The sequence below is a fragment of the Letharia columbiana genome (assembly GCF_014066305.1).
Source record: "Letharia columbiana isolate WasteWater2 chromosome Unknown Sc0000010_s0, whole genome shotgun sequence".
In the NCBI taxonomy this organism is placed as follows: domain Eukaryota; kingdom Fungi; phylum Ascomycota; class Lecanoromycetes; order Lecanorales; family Parmeliaceae; genus Letharia; species Letharia columbiana.
In genome coordinates this window covers 471,650-495,784 of record NW_023501047.1, presented here as the reverse complement: position 1 = coordinate 495,784, position 24,135 = coordinate 471,650, and the positions used below count along the sequence as shown (strand labels likewise).

The 24,135-nt window shown below is 49.4% G+C and overlaps 11 protein-coding genes across 11 annotated transcripts; 6 read left to right on the top strand and 5 right to left on the bottom strand.

Moving 5' to 3' along the window:
- Positions 1–111: 111 nt before the first annotated feature.
- On the bottom strand, positions 112–2,066 carry HO173_004037 (uncharacterized protein; the record flags this gene model as incomplete). The annotated part of the gene is made up of 2 exons (XM_037305961.1): positions 112–1,784; positions 1,838–2,066. 2 exons carry the CDS (start codon positions 2,064–2,066, stop codon positions 112–114), a joined length of 1,902 nt encoding a protein of 633 aa, XP_037167154.1.
- Positions 2,067–2,617: 551 nt separating this feature from the next.
- Positions 2,618–4,081, top strand: HO173_004036 (uncharacterized protein; the record flags this gene model as incomplete). The annotated part of the gene is made up of 3 exons (XM_037305960.1): positions 2,618–3,031; positions 3,168–3,854; positions 3,911–4,081. 3 exons carry the CDS (start codon positions 2,618–2,620, stop codon positions 4,079–4,081), a joined length of 1,272 nt encoding a protein of 423 aa, XP_037167153.1.
- A 693-nt stretch (positions 4,082–4,774) lies between these two features.
- Positions 4,775–5,188, bottom strand: HO173_004035 (uncharacterized protein; the record flags this gene model as incomplete). Its single annotated transcript, XM_037305959.1, has 1 exon — positions 4,775–5,188. One exon carries the CDS (start codon positions 5,186–5,188, stop codon positions 4,775–4,777), a length of 414 nt encoding a protein of 137 aa, XP_037167152.1.
- A 1,485-nt stretch (positions 5,189–6,673) lies between these two features.
- On the top strand, positions 6,674–9,271 carry HO173_004034 (uncharacterized protein; the record flags this gene model as incomplete). Its single annotated transcript, XM_037305958.1, has 3 exons — positions 6,674–6,793; positions 6,847–8,426; positions 8,575–9,271. 3 exons carry the CDS (start codon positions 6,674–6,676, stop codon positions 9,269–9,271), a joined length of 2,397 nt encoding a protein of 798 aa, XP_037167151.1.
- A 3,425-nt stretch (positions 9,272–12,696) lies between these two features.
- HO173_004033 (uncharacterized protein) lies at positions 12,697–12,953 on the bottom strand (the record flags this gene model as incomplete). The annotated part of the gene is made up of 2 exons (XM_037305957.1): positions 12,697–12,755; positions 12,812–12,953. 2 exons carry the CDS (start codon positions 12,951–12,953, stop codon positions 12,697–12,699), a joined length of 201 nt encoding a protein of 66 aa, XP_037167150.1.
- Positions 12,954–13,041: 88 nt separating this feature from the next.
- HO173_004032 (uncharacterized protein) lies at positions 13,042–14,425 on the top strand (the record flags this gene model as incomplete). Its single annotated transcript, XM_037305956.1, has 3 exons — positions 13,042–13,378; positions 13,431–13,570; positions 13,622–14,425. The coding sequence occupies 3 exons, from the start codon at positions 13,042–13,044 to the stop codon at positions 14,423–14,425; spliced, it is 1,281 nt and encodes a 426-aa protein (XP_037167149.1).
- Positions 14,426–15,139: 714 nt separating this feature from the next.
- HO173_004031 (uncharacterized protein) lies at positions 15,140–17,476 on the top strand (the record flags this gene model as incomplete). Its single annotated transcript, XM_037305955.1, has 3 exons — positions 15,140–15,161; positions 15,211–16,527; positions 16,638–17,476. The coding sequence occupies 3 exons, from the start codon at positions 15,140–15,142 to the stop codon at positions 17,474–17,476; spliced, it is 2,178 nt and encodes a 725-aa protein (XP_037167148.1).
- Positions 17,477–17,790: 314 nt separating this feature from the next.
- HO173_004030 (uncharacterized protein) lies at positions 17,791–18,438 on the top strand (the record flags this gene model as incomplete). Its single annotated transcript, XM_037305954.1, has 3 exons — positions 17,791–17,848; positions 17,904–18,071; positions 18,119–18,438. 3 exons carry the CDS (start codon positions 17,791–17,793, stop codon positions 18,436–18,438), a joined length of 546 nt encoding a protein of 181 aa, XP_037167147.1.
- Positions 18,439–19,371: 933 nt separating this feature from the next.
- HO173_004029 (uncharacterized protein) lies at positions 19,372–19,809 on the bottom strand (the record flags this gene model as incomplete). Its single annotated transcript, XM_037305953.1, has 1 exon — positions 19,372–19,809. The coding sequence occupies one exon, from the start codon at positions 19,807–19,809 to the stop codon at positions 19,372–19,374; it is 438 nt and encodes a 145-aa protein (XP_037167146.1).
- A 193-nt stretch (positions 19,810–20,002) lies between these two features.
- On the bottom strand, positions 20,003–21,107 carry HO173_004028 (uncharacterized protein; the record flags this gene model as incomplete). Its single annotated transcript, XM_037305952.1, has 3 exons — positions 20,003–20,509; positions 20,618–20,781; positions 20,882–21,107. 3 exons carry the CDS (start codon positions 21,105–21,107, stop codon positions 20,003–20,005), a joined length of 897 nt encoding a protein of 298 aa, XP_037167145.1.
- Positions 21,108–22,712: 1,605 nt separating this feature from the next.
- On the top strand, positions 22,713–23,653 carry HO173_004027 (uncharacterized protein; the record flags this gene model as incomplete). Its single annotated transcript, XM_037305951.1, has 3 exons — positions 22,713–22,984; positions 23,041–23,439; positions 23,500–23,653. The coding sequence occupies 3 exons, from the start codon at positions 22,713–22,715 to the stop codon at positions 23,651–23,653; spliced, it is 825 nt and encodes a 274-aa protein (XP_037167144.1).
- Between the last annotated feature and the right edge of the window lie 482 nt (positions 23,654–24,135).

Below are 24,135 nucleotides of genomic sequence, written 5' to 3'. Positions count from 1 at the left end.
TCACGACTGGATGGCAATGTTCCCTGTAGTCGATCCCAACAGAAAATGAAGCCAAATCATGACATAAGCAGAGCCGTGATACTCATTGTTTTACAATAAAGGAAGGCACCCTTATAATTCCCGCTGGCTAGCACTCGACAGACCTCCAATCGCAGGCCACTCAAACACTTCATCATCTGGCGTCGCGTTATGATCAGGGCTCCCCGTGAGAAGATTAGGGGTATCAAGGGATATCTGCCGATGCACGAGGGGTGAGTCTTCCTTCGGAGTCAAATTGACATCAAACTCCTCTTCTTCCAGCGCCACTCTACCATATATACAGCGTATTTTATCCGATATCGACGGGTCTGGCTGCCGTCCTCGATGTTGTTGCGAAACGTGCTCGATGAAAGCTTTCTCGCCCCGATATACGTTGTTCGAAGGTGGCTGGATGCCACAGAAGACGCATTGGTAATCATACTGCCCATTCTTGACTTTGGATAAAGCGACATGGCATTTGGCTAAAAAGGCCCATCGATACTGCACAGCGTCGGATACTCGAACGGTATCATCGAACGTCCAATTCTTCCCCTTCCTACAAGCTGGCCCTTCGTATGCGCATTTGGAGCTAGCACAGGCCCAGTAGTTGGATTGGCCTGTCATGGATGTTGATTGGTTGCGAAGATTGACGCTTTCTTTGTCGAGGCCTACTTGCAGCTTGTAAGCGCCTTTGCAGTAGCCACCGTATGGGTGACGGGAGCCTAGTAGGGCGCTTTGGTTGGTCTGGGTTCGTGAGATGATTGGCGAGATTGTGTGGGCTACGTTGTGCATATGGGGCTGTGTTGCATCCTGAGTTACGTTTGCCGTAGTTCGTCTTCGAGGCATGAATGGGAACTTCTTCTGCGTCCCTTTCGATTCTGGGCGCGTTCCGCTCTCTGCCACAGGTGGAGCATCTGATTTCGGTTGTTTCCGAGGCTTGTAGGCGGCTACCCTCCGCATGGGTTTCGGCTCCCGCAACGGTCTTGGGGGGTCTTCAACCGAGGCGGCTTCTCTTCGTGGCATGTACGCCATTATTCCTGTCGCTGGGCTCAATTCTGGAGCAGCGGCTTTCTTAACGCCACCGTTCGAAGTAGAAGGCTCTTCTCGCCATGGGTTCTCTTCATCAATTGACAACTCAGAAGATAACTTCCACAGATCGTCAGCAAAGTCTCTTGGGGGAATAGAGCCTTCTGAGGTCACCCGCGAGGATGAATTTCCTGTTGACGATACATTTCCTCCAAATTTGATGCCTGGCGGAGAATCATCGAGCGCTGATTCTCGTGAGTTGCTAGGTGCGAGGCTTCCCGAAGCTATTTCCGATTCAAGTTTGCGCGTGCTTGAGGGAAATACTCCCCATTTTCTCCGTGCAGAGACAGGCGATTTGCCGGGGTCTTTCTTCGATGTCGAGTCTTCAGGTGGTAGGTTTCGATCAAACAAAGTTGGAACAGGCGGACTTTTCGCCAAGACCTGGGATGCCACCTGATGTGAAGGAGCAGCACTGGTCGGATTTGCATATTCCCATATGGATCCTGAGTCTGCCGTAGGTTCCCCTATCGGCAGCTGCATGTTTTGCAGAGGAGCTGCTTGTGCCATCCGCATATACAATTCATTGAGGACGGTGACGGATTGAATACGTCCAAAATCAGAAGCGTCTACTAACATGTGGAAGTCCGTCATATTGTCATCTTCTGATGCAGACCACAGATGTCTTAGGAGAGTCCCTTGGAGGGCAATGAGGATGTTCCTGAGAGCTTCGGTGGCTATCTCTAAAGCCAAATGTCAGTAAATGGCTTATAGGCTACTACGCATCAGTACTCACGGTCTCCAGTAGCAAATAGAGACCCATATCTCTCGATTCCATTGTCCTTTGCTTGCTCCACGGCTATAGGACCTCGCTCCAATGAGCTCTCAAGTGATTTTGTTGGCGTCAATGCTTTCTTCGCAGCTCGTTTCGCTTTGATCTGTTTTACAATCTTTCCACCGTCTTTGTAGGCTGATACCACCGCGGCAACGCAGCCAAGGACTGCAACAACTTCCATCCCACTCATGATGAACGCCCGAAAGGTAAGATGTCAGAGGTCCCGCCGAGGTTCTGCTGCCAAGGTTTAACGTGTGGAGGAGCGGCTCCCATGGAAGTTAGGATGATCGTGTCAAATAGGCGCCCGGAGGCTCAAGGCTGCCGTCGATGATGATAGGCCAAAGAATCGTGCACGGCATTGAGTTGCATATGCAAGCCATTGGCAGCCATAGTTCCAACCAAATTATGAGGATAAGACATCAGCTTACAGGATGTCATTGAAGGTCTGCTTCATGTATCATCACCCTGCCTTTTGTCCGATGATCTTATCTTTACAGACCTCTTCCAGTGACGCCTACAATCGATAATGAGGTTGATGCAGTCAGCCATGTACCTCCACCCTCTACTTGTAAGGCTGATCGGCGTTTGCTTCAGATTATGTCCGTGCCTCGGCTCCTCTTTTTCGAAGCATTCCATCTTTTTTGGCGTTTTTGGCCCGCTTCAAAAGACCATTAATTCCCCTCAGAATCGCATCCTTCTCCTTGAGCAGTAGAGACTTTGATAAACCTAATAACATCAAACATGTCGAAAGCACACGAGCGTCTCTCCCAGGTCCAATCTCATCTCGCCTCTTCCGAAGCCGACATCCCCCTCGGCCGCGAGTCTATCCTATCCAAGTCCCCCAATGATATCGTCATTACCTGTGCTCTCCGCACTCCTTTCACTAAAGGTGGGAAGGGTGGGCTCAAAGACACTCCAGCCGCCGATCTCTTAGTCCATGCACTCAAATCCCTGCTCGCCCGCTCGAAACTCGATCCTTCTCTCGTTGAAGATATAGCTGTGGGAAGCGTGCTACCGCCCGGCGGAGGAGCTACTGAGTTCCGGGCAGCAGCACTCGTTGCTGGATTTCCTGAGAGTACAGCTGTGAAGAGTCTGAACAGACAATGCTCGAGTGGATTACAAGCATGTGCTGATATTGCCAATGCCATTCGTTCGGTACGTAGATTTCCGACCTGTTCTTCCCAATTCTTTGCCAGAATTTGAGTTGCAAGATATAGTTCGGGAGAACCCCTCCTTCTACTCCAGAGACCTGTTTCGTAAACAAGCAATGCTGACTCTCGAATCTGCGTAGGGCATGATTGACATAGGCATCGGCTCAGGTGTTGAAAGCATGAGCTCTCAGTATGGTCCTGGGGCAGTAACCGAATTCTCCGATTTGCTCGAATCTGACCCCGAAGCTAAAAACTGCAAAGTACCTATGGGCGTGCTGTCCGAGCAGATGGCAAAAGATCGGTCGATATCGAGGAAAGATCAAGATTCATTCGCAGCGTCGAGCTATCAAAAAGCTCTTAAAGCGCAGAAGGAAGGGAAATTCGATGAGGAGATCGCCCCACTGCACAATGTGAAGTTTGTGGATATGAAAACGGACGAGGAGAAGGTGATTACAGTCGATAAGGACGATGGGATACGAGATGGCATTACAGCCGAGAGTCTAGGCAAGATTAAGCCTGCTTTTGCTAAGGATGGTTCTATTCATGCGGGCAATGCTTCGCAAATCACCGATGGTGCCGCTGCAGTTCTGTTGATGAAGAGGAGCACAGCGGAGAGGCTAGGTCAGAATGTTGTTGGTAAATTTGTGTCCAGCTCTATAGTTGGAGTCAAGCCACTCCTTATGGGAATTGGCCCATGGAAAGCTATTCCTGTTGCTCTGGAGAAAGCAGGGATATCTAAGGACGAGGTGGATGTCTTTGAAATTAATGAGGCTTTTGCCAGTCAATGTTTGTGGTGTGTTAAGGAGTTGAAATTAGATGAGAAGAAGGTATGTTTACTCTGCTCGTGAGTTGCGCTGTGGTTCATCGCTGATTCTTCAACAAGGTCAATCCCAACGGAGGTGCAATTGCTTTGGGCCATCCACTGGGCTGTACCGGTGCGAGACAAGTGGCGACGCTCTTTAATGAGCTGGGAAGGACGGGAAAGAAAATCGGTGTTACATCCATGTGTGTCGGTACGGGGATGGGTATGGCTGCCGTCTTTGTGAAAGAGTGAGAGGGAGAAAGAGAAGAAAGGTGTCAGCATATTTGACGAGCTGTTGTAAACCAATAGACTATGGTTTTTTTTGTGCTATCGTCATCTTCCCTTGAACCTCAAGCATTCTTCGTTGTGACTACTCGAGTCTGACGCTAGTCCCAATATGACTTCTACATCAGCCCTACTTCATGTCAGCGGCGAGGCTGCTGTCTTTCAACCATATTACATAGCCTCTAACGGTATCAGCCTGCACCACTTACGAAGATGAGCGCGAATATTCCGTTGCAGCAGAGAGAATGCCCGGCAGATATCCTCCTACTAATGTTCGAAAAAGTTCATCATACTGCGCCGGCTTCCTTATGCAATCTGCGTCTTGCTTCGAGACAGTTCAACGTCTTAGTCAATCTTATTTTCTGCCGTCATCTGAAGCTCTCTGATGGCCTCGTCGGGTGCCTCAAGGTAGACGATAAGCCTGACGTGCCTCCCAAGATGTTTCGAAAAAGAACATCTCTTGGCCAACTCGGTTCAAAAGTCAGCGAAAATCATGGACGTCGTATTCACAATTCATCATCGTCTGTCCGTCAATCGCACAAATAGCACCGCACGCAATCTCCGAAGCTCTCCGACTCTCGATTCTTAAGCACGTGCCCCAGTATGTACTCCAAAGACTGCGCTGCCCCCTCAAAACACTCCATTTAGATTGAAAGTCCCTCACATCCTCCACCACCCAGGGGTCTTTGAAAACAATTCCCTAGGTCTCCAAGAACTTGAAGGCTTCTCCGATACCCTCACCGCCTCTGCACCGTCTTCTAGATTCGTGACGGCGGGAAAGTCTCCAAAGCCAGTCACGCTGGAGGTCTCACTCTCGGGCCCAAGTTTCCTGATTGCAATTTCTGTCTCCTGATCCTTCGCCTTGTTCTTTCTCATTTTCCTTCGCCGGTGTGAGAGGCCGAATACAAGGATGCCTATGATGAAGAGCGAGAGGATTGGGATGGCGATGGAAAGGGTGGTGACTGCACATTTATGGTCACATGTTTGAGACGCTCTGGATGCTTTGCCGCCGGACGTGGGCTCGTTGCTGCCAACGTTGGCTGTAATTGGAGGATTGCCCCTTAATGCGACCATTTTACTTGGACTGGGTCTGGTTATTCAATAATGAGAAAGGAATGATAAGAGTAGGGCCCGGCTTCACTAAGGATACTGATGAGAGGCTCGGGGATAAGGCGACCTTCCAAAGGGTCAACAGGCAATGGATATGAAGATAGTGGTTTTGGATGTTCTGTTTCGCGAATATTTTATGTCAGGAGAAAAAGGCAAAGATGGAAGAGAAGTGGAGCTTTTTATAAGCGAAATGAGACTGATGTTTCCCTTCATAAGTCACCGTCTTGCCACCGGTTTGCCTATGCGAAACAACGATGCAAGAGGCATAGAACGTGTGCAGGATTCAGCCGTGATAGATTAGAAACATGAGACTTAAGCACCAATTGCTTCGACCACCCGTGATTGGGTAATGCCAGATCATGTTGGTATTTCGAGTGCCTGCATCGCATTCTTCGCTCCAACATCAGGCTGTATCAAAGCCGAAGGATGCATGCAGGGGCAATTCAGCCTCCAATAGGGCGAAGTAGAGGGCTTGGCACCGGCGGTTGTACGTTATTTGTGGACAAAGAAGATTGTTTCAAAGCCTGAAAAAAAGATGTTGAGAAATGAGCCCGCTGTATGAGTGGATCCAAGTCTTAAGGAGATGCTTGGTGTCCGAACGCAAATAGCGAGAGTAGTTTACAGAAAGGAGTTGCCTCAGTCCTCGGACGCTTCCCTCACCCTTCTAGGTTAGCTTCCGTTTCTAGCTCAAGGTTCAAGATTAAGCGCCGCGCCAACCCACATAAGGTTTAGATGCGCTCGATTCCGTGCTCGGGCTGGGAAGCCCCTGCTGTCGGCTAGATATCGGGAACTACCCAACAGAGTAAAACGCGGCGCTAGAAACTTAGTAATCAGATTAGTAGCGCGACTAGCCAGTAGGGGGGATGGAAGCAGAGTAAAGTACTGTACTTTAAGTTTAAAGTAGTGGATCTCCGGAGGAACTTCGGAGACTCCAAGCCACGTCTGACGCGTGGCTAGCGCGCCAAGCGCGCTGCTTTCTGCCTCGCTTCTTCTGCCTGCTGGCTCACAATGACTTGAACGTTGCTTTCGATGCGACCGTCTGACTGTTTGGCTATTGAAGCATGTTTGATGTTAATTTGGACGGTCTGCTGGACAATCGCCCTCTTCTAAACCGATCTGGAGATCCTTTGGGGCCACCAAGGCATCTCTGTCCTACTGGAATCTGCCTCGCATGTAGCCAGCAGCATTTGGTTGCCTTGCGTTGAGGGAGGCCTATCTGCTGCCTAAAGAGCTTAATTTGATCTTTGGAATACAAATTGAAGCCTCTCGTCTGTCTGATAACTTCAAATCAACTTGACAGACTTTGGATACTCTAGTTCAAGTCCACACATTGCCATTGTGATATACCCTTGAATTCCATCACAGCATTTGAAGATACGCCTGCCGGGCCGTCCGTTCTGGCTTTTGGCTGCTGTGATATAGCTTTTGAATCCAAGGACTACTGTCATCATGGCTGAAGAAAATATCCACAAGCAAGAGTTTACGGTCCGCAACCTGCAAACCCGTAACGTGACTTTCTACCCGACTAGAGCGCACATAGTTCGAGACATAAATGACATTACTCTGAAGGTGTGTCCTCTGTTCTTCTTGCTTTAAACTGAGACTAAATGAATCGTCTGCAGCCAGGTGCGAATGAAATAACCATTTTGGGGCTCACGCCTACGGCAGACGAAACCTCGATCAAGGTCGATGGCAAAGGCTCAGCCACCATCACAGACATGATGGTCGAGCTCATACCAAATCCAGACATTTATGAGAATGTTTACCCAGAGTCTGAAGACGATGTCGAAGAGTCGGAAGACGACCAGAGTGAATCAGAACCCGAGTCAGATGCCACCAAAGCTCTAGCAGATGAAAAGAGACGGAATGATGGATCTGTCATGGAAGCTAACGAGGAGAAGAAAGCCGCTGCGAGCCGCTTAGCGATGCTGGAGAGTTACGGGCGAAGTTTCGAGAAAGACCGACCCAACGACCTTAAAGGCTGCATCTCTGCCTATCGTGAAGAGCGCAAGAAGGCGTTCGAGGTTCACAAAGAGAGCGAAGACAAGATCAAGTCTTTGGAGAAAGAACGGTTCAATATACTCAAGCGGCAGGTCAAAGATTCAAAGGCCACCGTGAAGGAGAAGGGGAAGGCCTCTAAAGAGAAGTCCAAGAAGCTTGAAAAGAAGCAGAAGCTACTTCAAGAGAAGTCGAATGCGAAACGCAGCCTGAAGGAGGAGCGAGTCCAATTCTGGCCTCGACGCGTCTACCGAGTCACTCTGAGTCTTGACACCAATTCCGAGTTGACCCCTGCATCCTCACGCCGAGGATCAATTGACAACCTCACAAAACCCACGTTGGAATCACCATCCTCGGATTCCTGCCAGATCTCTCTATCCGTCTCTTACATCACGAACTCGGCATATTGGTCTCCGAGATACGACTTGTCCTTGGATACTGTTGCCAGCTCTGGTCTCATCATATATCGCGCTGAATTCTGCAACACCACCTCCGAGACATGGAAAGATGCGCAGGTTATTCTATCTACATCTCAAACTGCATTCCAAGGACTTGGAGAGCCAATACCAACCATGCTTCCTTGGCATATACGGCTTAGTAAAGGGCTTTCAAGGACAGCCGATGGCACCAATGGCGCTCTAATGAGCGTCTACGAAATGGAAAACAGGCGCAAAGGCCCAATGAACGTGGCTAGCAGATCTATCGAGCCTCGCAATGTACTTTTTGGATTAAGCGGAGTGTCTTTTGCCCCTCAACAAGCCGCTTTCAAGGGTCAGCAACAGGCCATGCAGAATGTGCAGAGGCAACAACAAATGCAGCAGCAATACGTGCAACAACAGCAAATGCAGCAAGCGCAAGTCCAAGCAGGTTTTGGCCAAGCCGCTCAGCAGCAGAGTGCGTCTGCCGGTCTCTTCGGCAGCAGTAATGCGACATCAAACGTGGCCAGCTCCAACTCAGCGCTCTTTGGCTCGTCAAGCGCAGGAATTCCATCTTCGGAACGTAATGATGCCCTACAGGATAACCAGATGCAGATGATGCTGTTGGAGCAACAAAACAAAAAGCGCATGCTCATGGCTCGACAAGAACAAGATACCGTACGTGGAGCCGTCGGCTATGGCGAAGGTCTTGACGACGGTAACGCCGAGACCATTATACCAGACTTACCTACTCTTGGCACCCAGGAATCCGAATGGACTGAATCTGGGTACGTTCATTCTGGAGAGGCTTCACCCTGTTCGAGACCCGAATCTGAGCTTCAAGACCAATTTCGCGACTATAAATCTGTTGCACCTGTCTTTTTAATACATTTGTATTACTCCGGAGAAAAACTGCTGACCCCAGAATATGCGTAGGTTGACTACCGCCTACGGAATACCAGGATTGCGCACGGTCGCACCTAGCTTTACCACACGTCGCCACAAGATCGCGTCGGTACATCTCAAAGACGTCCATCTGTCTTATGTCCTCGTCCCAAAACTTCGAGTAGCAGCCTTCTTAAAGGCCCGTCTCCGTAACACCTCATCCGTTGCACTCCTCAAAGGACCAGCTGGGCTTACGCTGGACGGCTCGTTCCTCGGCAACACGAACCTGCCTCGCTGCAGCGCTGGCGAACACTTCCATCTCAGCCTAGGTGTCGATCCCAGCGTCAACGTGACCTATTCCAAACCGGTTGTCAAAAGATCACAAACTGGCGTTTTCAATTTCACCAAAGAAGGCAGTGGCGTCTACACGCGGACTTGCACGATTACTAACACTAAATCCAATCGCGCAATCGAGGGCACAGTGCTCGATCAAATTCCTGTGAGCGAGGAAGACCGTCTAAGAGTGGAAGTTCTCCAGCCTCTCGGCCTAAAAACAGAGGGCGATGCGGTGAAGACTGGTACTGGCGTTGTAGGGAAAGGGAAGGAGACTTGGGGAAGGGCGACCGCGGTGTTGAAGAAGGGTGGAGAGGTGGCTTGGGAAGTCAAAATTGAACCGGGACGGGGAGCAAAATTAGTCCTGGAGTACGAGGCCAAGTTCCCAAGCGCCGAGACGGTCGTTTGTGTCTGAACGTGGGTTTTGAATACCCAAGGCAAGAGCAAGCGAGGGACAAAGCACCGAAAACAATGTTGCGAGCAATCTGAATTTCTCAAACAGAAGTCACGTAGGCGAAATGTATATCGGGCACGTGGGAGAAAAGAGCAAGGAGCAGCAAGGAGTGGGAGAAAGGAAATAGTAGAGAGGATTTCTGTCACCATTCTACCATATGTCAAATCACAATGCCCGATGCCTGGTAAAGCTAAGTGGTAGAATTGACAAAATATCCTCAGGCAAACGTAGTTCGTCTTGTACGAGAATATAGCAAAAGTCATGCATGGAGGGCGACAACCCATGATGAAATTGTAGAAATCCTATGCGGCGCCAGAAAAAAAGTGGTGACTTTCATCGCCTGTTGCTCAAAACCGTCGTTTGTAGAGGGCGAAAACCCTCTATGCAATTGTAAAAGTTCTACGATTCAGGCGCGGTGCCAGAGAAAGGTGACATTCTCCACCAAATGTTCCTAGAAAACCCGTTATTTTCTTTACAAGAGAAGTACTTTTGGTGTGTTTCATCCTTTCTATTCGATGTCCTCTGATGGGAAGAGTCTTCTTATCCCGGTCGATATTCACAGGAAATGCGTGAACGAAAAGAAGGAGAGCTTTCTCATGCCGTGGATTGGAATTCTCTCTAGCATGACTTTTGCTGCATTCTCTTTACAGAAAACATCTACTTAACCAAACAAAAACGACGAAGAGGAAGAATCCAACGGTCAGCGTCTACAATGGAGGTAAGGGTGACCATCCGCTGCGGAGAAGAGGATGCTCCGGTCTTGGAACCGTGGACGCCATGATTTTGGCTGTACGGTACCCTCTTGAAAGCTCCCAGTTACCCAGAATGGCGTAGTGCAGAAAGGCGTAACGGTGGAGCATCGGCGATGAAGAATGAAGCGGTTAACACTGGGAAGCTCTCTTGTAGGCAACTCGTGACCAATCGTCTCGGACCGGCTGGATGACATTTCAAGGCAGGCGAGATTGCAGGATTGGCGGTTGATAGGTGGACATTGGACAGAGGTCGCCGGTCGGCCACTACGGTTTACGAATTACGAATGACGGGCTGCATTTGCTCGAGCTCAGCAGGCGGCAAAGAAGCATGATGCAAGGGAGCGGCGCCACGCGCATAGACGAGGTCGTATTTGATTTTTCCCACTTAGCTTACAAGTAAACGTATTACAGAGCCAATAGGCGCACAAGTACGCCGAGGGTAAGTTTTGTCGGACAGTCAGTGGCGTGGTTTGCTTCCCTGGTCCTTTTTTCAACTTTGATAGGAATTGGAAAGGGGAAAGGTTGTAGCGAGCGGAGAATTTGTGCAGCTGGTTGCAGTGCTTCCAGTGGTTAAGGTAGTACGGAGTACAAAGTTACCGGTAAGCTTCATTCTTTGACTTTGGAGCGTGGTGACTGGATCCAAAAGTGATAATGCGTATGTAACGTTTTTGCAGGATGCCTGGCAAATTCTGCATATGAGAACATTCCGAGTCCAACTTCAGTATGGGAGTGCAGAAGTGTGCGTTGTGGTTGCTCCGAGTACGAGTACATTGCATGCTTATGATTCTGCGTCTTGCGTGGGATTACCTCCGCCAACAAATCATGTCACGCATATCTTCAGAGCTATTGGGGGCTGTGCTGGGGGTTTCGGCCCCAGCTGGGCGATCTGCAGCGGCAGTGCCCATATGTATCACGATATCTCAGACACGGCCTGCCAGCGGGTCATTAGGCGAACAGTCACAGTCTCACAGACACGGCCGAGGAGATCCATCAGACCCGACATGTTGGTATTGGCCCTCATGCCCTTTGGTCGACTTTCGTCATGCGTTTCGGAACGACTGGCACCACGAATTTACGCAATCATCAATGATGATAGTTCAGATGATCTCGGAAACAGATGTTCTCCACTGGCTTCATTGTTTAACGCTGGAGTGGTCCAAGAAATTCAATGGCTTCTGCGAATGCTGAATTGGTGACCTCGCATGAGAGGGTCAAGTGGAGAAAGTGATAGCCCAAAGCGTTTCATGCCACGCTGCGCAAGGATGGAGCGGGATGTCGATATGTTCTATTTAGTAAGAAGAAGTCGAGCGTTGCTTGGATGATGCTGATCGACAATGGTGCTGCAGCTAGAGCGGCAATAGCATTAGCAGCCTTAGCAGCCTTGGGGGGACTTCCCCTAGAGAGCCCCTAGAAAACCCCTAGAAGCTTGGTGGAAGGGTCGTGGAAGCATTTTCGAACACTCTCCTGCATCTCGTCGGCTAAGCCCAAATTTTAATACTCTAATGCACAGTAGATCTCCAACATTGCGACTCACATGCATCTGAATAATGAAACCCTTTATCGATAGACTGATACACTGATTGTAGATACAAGATAATGCTCTCCATCACTCTGTGATCATTCTGTGAGGTACGATATATTGTCGCTGCCAGTGTGGTAGGAAGTATCAAGCCACGAAATTCGTGGTCTTGTTGCCGGGGTCACATCCAATCTCCGTGAGCTTGCTTGCCCCTCTTAGGACCTCCGCTTTCCTTTGACCAATGAAGCAGGAGAAGGCGCCCCATCACATCTGATTCGACTTCACCGCAAATTCCCCTGCTTCCTCGACGTCAGGGGCTTCCAGTAGCCCCTCATCGTCTTTCCTAGTTCTACGAGCTCTGTGCACACTCCGCCCCGAGAGCTTTGATCCCAACACCAACATCTTCCCGGCCTCAACTCCAGCAACAGCTTGGACCAAACTGCAGAGCGACATCGCGGGCCCAGATCTAGCCTGAATACCCATAGCTCTCCCCACATTCAAAAACTCCGACCCTGCGCTACACAGGAGCCTAGCTTCGAAAGTCGTTCGTTACCAATCGACAACAACCAACGTATCCTCCAATTTTACACTGAAGACTCAACCTTGGCTTAAAAGCCGCATATTCAGTACCTCGCAAGAAAAATCGAAATAGGTTCGATAGCCATACACTTGGGGAGGACAGCGTTCGAATAGCGCTCAACCGTCTCGAGGCACACTCCCTTCAGCTCCAACTGGTAGCAGAGCAGAACGAAGAGAAAAACCCTTATCGCCCCACCAGGCTGCAAGGAAAGATATCTACACACAACGACGTCCAGAGCGCTCATCCCAGACCCTGAAGCTGATCCAAAGCGCGGCATCACCGCCGACTGACCTTGCTTGGCTAATGGGGTGATCACGAGCGCCAGCTGCTAGACCTACACGACACCGTGAATCTTGCCCATCCCAACTAAAAGAGACTGCGCGAAGAGAAGTCGTGACTCCATCATCAACCAACCTTCACCGGGACTATCTCCGGAACGCTGCAGTATACTTTCCAACCCCGTGGTTCACCCACAGCCTCCCGGGACACCGCGCCTGAAACTTCAACGTTTGAGTCAATAAAAATTTTACCTTGGTTACTTGGTATCATATGCAAAAGGGTATATTGCAATCCAGAGCCCGCACGCGTCAGCCTCTGTCGGATCAGCTACAAGACATAGTGAGACCTAGCGTCTCTCCGGCTTCGCCCACCATCTCTTCGTTGGACCGTCTGTGCTTGCTGGATAACAAGTTTCTTGGAAGAGGCAGCTCTCCCACGATTGTTGTCGTATCCATAGGTGCAAAATTCCGGACGAGGTGCCGCTCCACCCTGCAGCTGCTTCCAGTCAACCATTTGGCCAAAGGACTACGCTACGACGAAGCAGTCGAACGCGAAGCTTCGCCGCTGCAATTGCTCAGGATCTCCCGCACCACATTCAGTTATGGATATCACGAACATGTTGAATGGAAAAGGCCCTGCTGCTGTTGCCGCCGCCGCCGAGCGACAACTCCAGCAGCATATGGCGCAGGGTGTGAGCTATAATCCTCCCCCCCAGCTGCAGCAACAGATGCCAATGCTGCCAACAACCTACGTGGAGCGATCCTTCCAAAACGTTTACATGCAGCAACAGCAGCAACAGCAGCAACAAAATAATCAGCGCGAAGCTGGTGCTGATGACTCCGGCAGTTCGCGGCAAAACAGCAATGGAAGTGTAAAAGCTTTTGCATGCACTACTTGTGGAAAAGGCTTTGCACGGAGGAGTGATCTTGCTCGTCATGGTAAGTATATCTGAACGTAGTCATCGATATCGTCGCTAATACAATACTGTAGAACGGATACATAGCGGTGACAGGCCCCACGTGTGCCCGGAGAAAGGGTGCAACAAGCCCTTCATACAGCGATCTGCTTTAACAGTGCATATGCGAGTTCACTCAGGTGAGAAGCCACACATGTGTGAGCGCTGCGGCAAAGTAAGCAAAAGTTGTAAAAGTTGACGTGAACTACGCTGACAATCTTCGTAGCCTTTCAGCGATTCGAGCTCTCTGGCCCGACATCGTCGCATACACTCTGGGAAACGACCATACAAATGCCCCTTCGCAGATTGCCAGAAGACCTTTACCCGTCGCACTACTCTAACCCGTCACCAAAACCAACATTCTGGCACAGTGGAAGAGGCAGCTGCCGCGACTGCAGCGGCCCTTGCTTCTCGCAATCCTGGACAGCACAGCCGAGCCGACTCCGAAGTTGGGAGTTTCTCTGACACCGCATCCATGGCTTCTGGAATGACAAGAACACCTTCTCCCAGCGAACGGAATTTGCCCTTGTCGCCCTTGAGCGACGTCCCTCACATGCCCTATCTCAACCGCCAAACAAGCAACACATCCTACAACTCTAACTACAACTCTAACGATTACCTACCCCCTCACATGCGAGCCGGACTCCAACAACCCAGCCCTCGCTCCTCTCCATCCGCAAGCTCGCCAACCCTCTCGGCCTACGGTGGCAAACACCACCGTCCATCCCTGACCTCTCATCCCATGCTTCCTGTACTCGAACCTCCTACTTTCCACGACCTTCGTCAACCTAGCAGCGGGAATGTCAGCCCACATATGAGCGGCAGCTCCGGATGGCAGAGCCCAGCACATCCGAGTGGTTTGCCGAGTCCAGGGCACAACGATGGATTTGGGTATCATGACCCACCGTATGCATTTCCTCAGCACATGATGTCGAACATGAGGAGGCCGCAGAGCACGGAGCCTGACCATTACGAATTGAGGCCACGACTGCCGAGCAATGCTGGTGGGTGGGCGACTAATATGGGATGAGGCTGCTACTGTGAAGGATTACCAGGCCTGGGTGATACTATTGCATTCTTGCTGGTTTCTGTATTATACCCACGCTACTTTACATTGCTTGCGGCCGGCACGTTGTCTTATCTTGCATTCTACTCGCAGGATCTTTATTAGATGAGCGTGGAGTTTTATGGGTTGAAGCTGCATGCTAGTTCTGAATGGAGGTCAGAGGAGGTCATTCATACACAGTTTGCATACATTTTCGGATGGCTTGGTGGCTGTTAATGGGATTTCAATCTCAGTCATACAGCCATTACGTTCAAAACCCTCCTTCGGTCTGTACATAAATGTTCCATCGTTACCGATGTCGAAGATAGACAGACACACGGCTAATCCTTGGAGTATTATTCTCAAGCTGATACTCGTCTCCCCGCGATGTAATTGTAAGGAGCAGAGTCTATAGGAGTATCATTCGTGGCCCTCCTGACCGGCAACACGCACACACTCTCCTCTTCTACCGTGGACGCGAGGTTTCATCTACGCAGCGGTTGCCAGCAGTTTTCACAACTCCGGCCTTCTGTGACGGCAGAAGCATGGTCTGGCATAGATCAATGTATCCAGAGCCACAAGAAAAGTAGCAGGTGGAATTTATCCTTCCTTTTCACTCGCGTGACACACTGACTTCGGTCTTGCAGTCCTCAAATTCCTAGGGTGTCGTCGCTCCCTCTCAGATCGATCGGCTCTGAGATGGACGTCGTGCTGCCTTCTGGTATGAAACCCCTAAACTATAAAAACGTATTTCTTGCTAACCCGCTCAGAATCATGTAAACAATACATACGACACTATCAAGATATGCATCGAGAGCTGATTCGTTCAACGGCTAGCATCGCTCTAGCCTTCCCTAATGCCCATGACTTCGCTGAGGCCACAGGCATGAGCCCTCAATCATGGCAACTCAGTGTGGCGAACAGCACTTGTGCTTCTCAAGAATGCCTTTTTAGGCTCTACACAGATCCTAGGACGCGTCCCTTAGATGTTCAAGCTGTTCTTGGCTCACCAGTATGGCGTAAAGACATGTGGAATCTTTTGCCAACAATCAATGTGGATGAGCCTCAATATGCAGAACGCAGATGGTCTGTGTACGTTATCAAGCTTGAAGAAAGTCGTGGCCATAGCGTTGAGGGAGGACAAGATCTAAGCCCCGGACAGAATCCACAGGTCAGTCAAGTAGATCAAGGAACCTACGTGGGAAGCGCGCAATCACAATCGGCAGGGAGCGGTTCCCTGGCTGGTGAGATCAGCCGGTTAGTCTCTGGTCATGAACACTTCTTTCAGTTGTCTACAGATGACATCTGGGAACTCAGGAGTACAAGTGCGGAGTCGAGTGCCCTGTATGTGCATACGATTGGAGCACGCGAAGAAGTTCCCAGATCGTACCATTCGACCGCCTCCTTCCCTGTAATCGAATCAGCCTCGTGGTTTCAAGCCCGGATCCGGCAATCGATTCAGCGTCTTGAGAACGACCAGGCTATCATTCTGGGTTCTTGGAATATGAGTAGACCAAAGGGTCCAAGAGCGAGTATAATTACGGGACTCTCAAGCATATTTCGAAAAAAGTGCGGCCATCTTCCTGGCCCCGTCCTTCGCGGAATGGCCTTTAACCAAGTTTTGCCTTCCTCACGAGCGCAGCAGCTACATTCCCAATCACCTTCCATTGCAGTCCAAGGCCTTTGCGACGCATTACGACTGTTTCACGAGAAGACCAGCGAGGTCCATCTAGACGCATGGAATATCCGGTGCATCTTTAGCGAGAACGAAGGACTCATAAAATCGAGTCGGCACATACTGCCTTCAAGTGTCCGACAGTTTGTGAGGATGTGCTACGCGGATGTGCTTCGTAAAAAGGGTCTGAAGTACGAGAGGCGATCTTGTCAGATGCTTCGACTCCTCTTTCCGATTCTCTGGGGTCTTGCCCAACCCTTTGATGCGTCGGGGCTTGTACTTGGAGAATATGATGCGGAACATATCCTGCACTGGGCCGCCGTTGATTGGTGTCGTCTTGCTCAACTCGCGCAAAAGATCGCTCCTGAAGGCGAGGAAAAGACATATTCGCCTGCCTTCTGCGCTCAGAAAGGTACATTTGATCGTGCAAATACGACTTTCCGGAGGCGGTTTCCTTATAAGCCAAATTTCGACGCAATACGCGATATATCATGTGACTTCTTTCTATTTGATAGCTTTTAGGCCGCGCCAGAGGATTGATGCAATTTTTCTCCATGCAATTTCTTGATAGTCGTGTTAACTTCGACACCATCAACGGCCTCGAAATTGTAGAATTGCTAGCCCCGACAACGAAAGAAGGAATCAAGAGTCTTCTTAAAGAGCTGAGGGATCATGTTCTTCAGACTTCTTCTTCTCACATTACGCGTGAACTTGACCTTCGAAGCAAGAACAAGATGATTCAGTTGTCCGAGACTGAGTTAAGTCGTCTCGGCAAAGCATTTAGGGGGGTGACAGAATATGTCCTCAGGCGCATCCTAGTTAATGTCGAAGGGGTACGGCTCGTCGACCGGATAGCGTGTTCAGGTTCCTATGAACAAGACAGTGAAGCTCTGGCGACTAGAACTTCTCCGATTCTCGCCAAGGACTGGCGCGATAATTTGCTCACGGGATTACAACCCTATGTGCAAAATGCCAACGCTGACATCTGCGATGATACCCCTTCCGACTCCAAGGCTACGAACGAGATGAATGCTCTTACTTTGTTTTCAAATGAACAGTCCATGAAACTCGACGGCGTTGAGCTCATCGAGGAGGATATTTTAGATCTACGAAAATATCGCTCCTGGATCACTGAAGAAGGAGAATATCATCAAGCTGTCCAGAACTCCAGTGAGGTTCCCCAAAGATCCGGAGTCCTTACACTTCTAGAGAAAGACATGCGTCGAGAAGACATAAAGGCACCGAGTCAAACGAAAAAAGTAAGACCCAAAAAGAAACGCCCCGCCAAAGACGCTGTTTCTCTGGTTATCGAAGAAGTCCAAACGATTGAAAAGTTTACCCCCCGATGCTGTACCTCGTGAACCTCCCAAACACAATGGACTCGAAGACGGTAGGAGGTGACCCCTCTTGATGATTACTTTTCATGCGTCTGATATCCTAAACTATTTTCACGGGATGAACAGTTCTTTCTTGCGCTTTCTCGGTGGAAGCAGAAGCAGCCTGGCCTTCGCACAACCTATGACTCGAAGTCCAAAGAGCTACGACCGTTTGCGGAGACATACTCCCGACTGTCCAAGGGTGAAACGGGTGAAACACTGGCAAGCCAACGTGTGAACGAAATTTCCTCCGTAACGCAATCAAATTTGAGGACGTAGGGAGCGCGAAGCTTCAGAAGATGCAAGTGAAAGCTTTTGCAGCCGGGCTTTCGTCGGCGCCCAAATTTACTGCTACCGGTATTTATAGATATTTCTCTCCCTTTTCTCGATCTTGCTTATTCCCTAATTACAGGCGCAGGGCTTCTTTTCAAACTCTTTCGTCAATCAATATCTTTAAACACAAAGCAAGCCGCCAATGCTGCCATCTCGCTTGCCCCGTATTTTACCAGTAACCGTAGTGCGAGAAAGGCCATCCAGGCAAATATCGCGGATGATTTCACAAATCGCATAATTGCTGAGAGTGAGCTGAGCGGTGTCACTTGGTCAATTTCGCCTGACAACACCAAGGCACGAATAGTCTAGATATACACGATCACCCAAGGGCAAGGAAGGTTTTTCCAAGTTCGAGGAAATGGAAAAAGAATCCCATGCAACATATCAGCAGCAGTGCAGCAAGTGCCTCTGGCGCCATGCACCCAGCAGTCCTAGGCTTCGGCACCACGAAGAGAGTTGCATTGGACGATGCGATCGATGTGAGGAGCACAACCTACCTTGTAGAGTCTTTAGCCAACGAAGCGAAACAGATCCAGATCCAACTGGAAATACAGACCGTATCTTCTGTTTGCAGTCCAATGAGAAACGTGTCCGGATGCCAATGTAGGAGTTGACATTAGCTAAGAGCGAAAAGAACGACTGAGCCGCTGACACGTCATGAGAGCACAAGAGGGCCTGGCCCCTATGATTTGCATGAAAGAATAGATTTATGTACATGAGAATCAGCTATCACGCCAAGTCAAGTCCCCGTAAACAAGTTGGTCTGTGAGGACTGAGTCTTTGTATATAGGGGAAATTGCCAACCTAGGGAAAATGTTAGTAGAGTCCTTACAAACAGTACGACTTTTGACCGTTTGGGTCTTAGATTAGGACGCGTCCCAGAATATTTAAACGGAACTTACAGAATAGCCCCTTAACAATCACTCCCGAAAGATCATATCCTCGCGATCTTGGCCAGTCCCGATGTAAACAATCTGTGAGGTTTATCAGGACGGTAGTATAGTTTTCAACACCCTTTCGCAATTTACCTTTGTACCAATCGATGACTCGACGAACTTGATATACTCCTGCGCTTGTAACGGAAGTTGATTCCATATCCGTACCCCCTTTGTAGAGCTTTGCCAGCCCTGAAAATCTTTATACTCAACCGTACATTTAGCAAGCTAGGTGACAAGTTAGATGGCGAAAATATAGAACGTTAAGAAAAGCGACGTACAAGACTTAGATCTGCTGGGAAACTTGTAATCTTTTCTCCATCAGGTGTAATATATGCTGTAGCCACTCGAATTATTGGAAATGTATCCAGTACATCCACTAGAAAATTTAGTTTCTAGAGTATACTAAAGATAAAGCACGGAGTACTTACGCTTAGTCAAGTTCAAGGAGGTATAGTCTATCAATTTTCTCGTTAATAGTTCTACTAAGAGTAGGAAGTAAAGCTCGAGTACGCTACTTACTATTCACTGCGGCGGAGTACTGAAGAACTACAAGATCAAGCCATCCGCCTGACACATCTCCGAGTCAGCTTTATCATATGTAGTAAGTAATCAAAAGAAGTAAAGAGGAGGAGGGCCGGTATCGCGAGTGTTGGAATTGTAGCTTGAGCCCGTTCCCAAGGCACCACCAGTCAGGCCGGTACCGCGTGTGGCTGGGCCGTAACCAGAACCCATACCGGAGTCATTGTCAGTCAAACCGGATCCTGTCTCTCTGCTCGTCATTTCAGCACCGCGGATAATCGTATCGTATCCAGAGCCTATCTGAGAGGCTGAGCCCTCAGCAATCATACCCTCGTCATCGTTGAGATCAGTATCACTCGTGATATTATCTCGGTCTATGCGAGTGTTTGGATTATAGCCAGAGCTAGTACCTCCTGTAATACCAGTATCGCGGGTATTTGAAACATCCTCACCGGCAACACCAATGCTGCGACGGACGTTGGGGTTGTAGTCCGATCCGGAGCCGGCGTTTATCGAAGACTCGTTCATTGTGATGCCACGGTCCGTAGTGCCAACGCCAGAGCCAACAAGAACAGTGTCACGCTCGGTTGTTCCAGTGTATTGAGGCCCGGAGGAGGAGGGGGGAAGATTCTGAAATGTGCCTTACATCTTCTTCTTCTGCCCGTCGAAACTCCCTGAAGAGCGTCAGTCATCCAAATGCTAGGAGATAGAATGGTTGTCGTCAATAGCCTACAATTTCTCCGCCAATTTCTTGCAGCATTTTGCCGATGTCCCCACCCTGTTCGGTTGGGAACATTCCAGCCCCGACTCGTGTAGAATATGCCTTGACCACGCCAATGATGTTCCTGATCTCGAAAGGGTTGAGCGCTAGACCTTGGATGCACCCGCCTATTGAGCATGGCGTTGCGGTACAGAATGGATAGCTACCATAGTCCAGATCGAGCATTAAGGCCTGAGAACTCTCAACGAGCATTGAGAGTTTGTTCTCTCGTAAAACTTTCATATATTCCACGGCATCGACGACATATGGACGTAGTTGTTCCTTATATATCTTGAATCTTTGGATCTCATCCTCGACAGAGTATTTGAGAAGCTCGCCGTATCGTTTACGATAACCTTCGGCTAGCAAACGTAGTTTTTGTTCGAAAGACTCGTGATACAGATCAATAACTCTCAACCCGTCCCGAGCAGCCTTCGTTGAATATGCTGGGCCGATACCTCTTTTGGTCTGTAGACTTCGAAGTCAGCATTGCTCATTCAAGAAGCAAGTGGAGTTGTAAGAGAGATTGAGGGAAAAGGTCCTCCTTTTGCTGCCGAAACACATTCTGGCACGTACCGTTCCAATCTGGTTCGTGCCTAGTTCTTGTTCTGAGAGGCCATCGACCGCGCTATGCAGAGTGAAATTTAGATGACATCGAGAGCTGACATGAATGCGTTTATGAAGACGAGGCACACCCTGAGATTCAAGTTGAGTTAGTTCTTTAAAGAACGCTTCAACGTCTGTTGTATTTCTCCAGATCAGCACTATGCTTTCAGAGGGAGCACGGGAGTCCCGAGACTATGTTTCGGGGCTCTCAATTGGCTTGAGGGAAATACGAACTGAAAACAACGCCCGAGCCTATCAGATTGTCCGTGTTGGGGTTTATCAAGCCCGATGGCAAGAGATGAAAGCTATAGGTCTGACCACCTGTCCTGACCGAATGCCCAGCATTATGTCCACCTGTTGCCCGTGCGCAGACGTCGAACGAAAATTCGTTGAGGAGGCGATCTGTCAACTTGCCCTTCCCTTCGTCTCCCCATTGAGAGCCGAGGATAATGGTCCCCATCGTCGCTAAGTGTTTGCTGGCGATTCGTGAGACAGCAGTCTGATGTATAGCAATTGTAAGAGTACCTATGGATCATAAAGCTCGGGAAAGCTCGAAAATAATATTTCAAGTCTCACTGAGGCAAGTTTGCCGAGGTGCTACCGGGGTACATTGCCTATGTCTTGGCACCTTGGGTAGTCTTGGCAATGCTTCTCTCAAATGAGCCTCTAGTGTACCTCTGTACTGGCATAAGGATAATAACGCAGGCCCATTTACCCATACTTCGTTTGGTAAAGCAGCATAGATTGCTTGGACAAGACCTTTTTACAATCCGGGAGAGTATTGCCCGCCAGACGCCCCCAACGAGATGTACTTTGTCTTCTTCAATCACCAGCAACATCTTATAGACAGCATACCAGATATCTACTGAGTTCGACTAGAGCTGTTGGTGTGACGAGCGCTCTCAGTGCTGTGGGCACATTACACGGTCAAAGGCCAGATCTAGCGCCACGGAATTCATGGTCCTCCAAGAGCCGAGTCATTCATCTCAGTGCATAACAAAGCTAAAACGAGCGTCATGAGGGTCAATGGCCAAATGCCAAAGTCATCATCAAAAGGCTCATCTAGCCGCTGCATGCAAAAAGTCAGGCGAGCTGTCAACAAAGTTGGCAGTTGCAGGGGTAGGAAGTTTATGAACTTAGACAGTAGGTAACAGCACCAGGGACAAGGTTGATTCTCTCTATGACCCTCGTTTGATCTGCTTCTACGCATCGATTGCTACGTTCTCTTGGATTCATACTCATCAATGGGGGAGCCTAGAAGAGACCAGCTCCCAAGTCTGTCACCACATTCATCCTTCGTGGATATGCTTTTACATTCCCCAAATGACTTTGTTCACTAGTTGCACTGCCCCATTCTATAAACTCCAAAGACAATCAAAGCGCGTGAACTCGCGTCAGCTCATGTCAAGCGCTTGTGCGCCTGGGATTGACCAGTGCCGAAGGAGACGCATTGAAGCGCTTGAAACAATTGCTATGCACTTTGAGTAGATACTGATCAAGCGCTGCTACATTCCGTGCTGTGTCATGCACGTTTGATATCTGTTTGACGAGATCAGTAGCTCCGAAAGCGTCTCTCAATATGGATACGCCGTGTCGATTAGCAATACGGCCTTCAAGTGGTTTCCTAGGTTTGTGCAGTAGTCTTGAGGCAGTGGCTCCTTTACAGGTGTGCGTCGCCCTCGTACTTCGTGTGCGGAAGAAATCCCTCGTTCGCGATCAACAGCCTGTGTCGAGGGGCGCCAACAATCTTGAGCAAAATAACCGAATAATTTCACAGCGTATTTGGTGCAACCCCACGCGCTTAGAAGAAAGGTGGGCATGGAGATCCCTCTCAAGCGCTGACCAAACGGACGTTCAAGGACTTGTGGCAATACACAATTTCCGAAGCAACAAAGCTTTTAGAGCATGTGAGAAAATCATATCTCCAGGTCTCGGACATGTCAATTAGAGCAATTCATATTTGCGCAATGGCAGTCTCTTTGAGCTCTCTGAGTCTTTGACTTTCCTGCTGGAGTCGTGCCATGCTCCTTTCTTTACAGAAAACCTTACCCCCATTGAGATCATCATGAAGCACCCCAGACTACTCACATTTGCTTTTCTCATCTTCACCACGAGTAATGTCTTGGCCCTACAAGCACTAAGCCTGCCTACCAATCCAGCTCCTCCAGGCCCGCCAACAATCGCTACAGTACCCGGGTGGACCTACCGAGGCTGCCATACTGATCATATAACTGACAGAACTCTGACTGGGAAAAAGTGGACGGGAAAGCTTACGCCAAGGCATTGTGCAATTATCTGTAGTGGATACAGATATTTCGCCTTGGAAAGTAGTAACGAGTGAGCCCTTTCCCGTTGGCACTATCAGTTATGATTTCGCGGCTGACAGGAAGTAGATGTTACTGTGGGAACACCGTCGCTCATGCCAGTATACCCACGCCAGACCATTTCTGTGCCAACGTCTGTAGTGGAAACCAACAGTCAGTCTGTGGAGGTATCAATGTGCTTAGTCTGTATGAGTCGAATAAGTTCGCCTCGATTGCTTCCCCCTCAATCCGACTCGTCTCATCAAATTCGACGATCAACTCCTCAAACCCAGCTCCCTCAAAACCCCCTACTCCACCCGCGCCACCGGAAGTAGTCAGAGTACCGGGTTGGACTTACCGAGGCTGCTGGACCGATGATCCGCACGACAGGACGCTCACTGCGAAGACTCGGAAGGGCTCTATTACACCGGAGAAGTGTGCTCAGCTTTGTAGAGGATATACCTTTTTTGGTTTGGAGTATTCAAATGAGTGAGTTCAACCCTGTTACTCGCGACTATCGAAGAGAGGAATCATGGCTGACGTTGGTAGGTGTTACTGCGGCAACTCTTTGTCTTATGGCACCACAAGAGTCTCAGAAAATCAGTGCTCAAGAGTTTGCATGGGGAATTTTAGGTGGATCTGCGGAGGAAGCGGTACGCTCAGTTTGTACGAGGTCGAGCAGCCTGAGACTGCTGTTTCTTGAGGAATGAAAGCACAAGCAGATGAGGATCGAGGTTGCTGATACATAGCGTCGGGACAAGGAGATTGACTAAGAGAAAAAGGGTACGAGGCATGACAAGGTGTGGAACAGGCACTGAGAAAGTGACGTGCAGTCCGTCTAGGCAGAAACAACGTAGGGTGCTACACTTTGGTACAGAGAAGTGGAGTCGCTTTCTGAGAGAAGAACATCCTGTCCCCGAATGGGTCCATGGACCTGACACAGACACTCTAGCTGTGATATATAATCCACACTCTTCCCAAAGCATCTGCTTTTATCTTGTAGCCTACGACCTGTACGCCGTTACTTACTAGCTAGCACCTCAGAATCCGCTTCTCCGTCCAACCCCCACGTTCTGCATCAGCTCCGCTGCTCTATTTCCCGTCAATTGACCCCTGCAGCTTGTATCCAAGCTCGGGCGGCCGCCGGAACCGTCGGCTCTGATCGCTGCAAGGCAGTGCCTGATT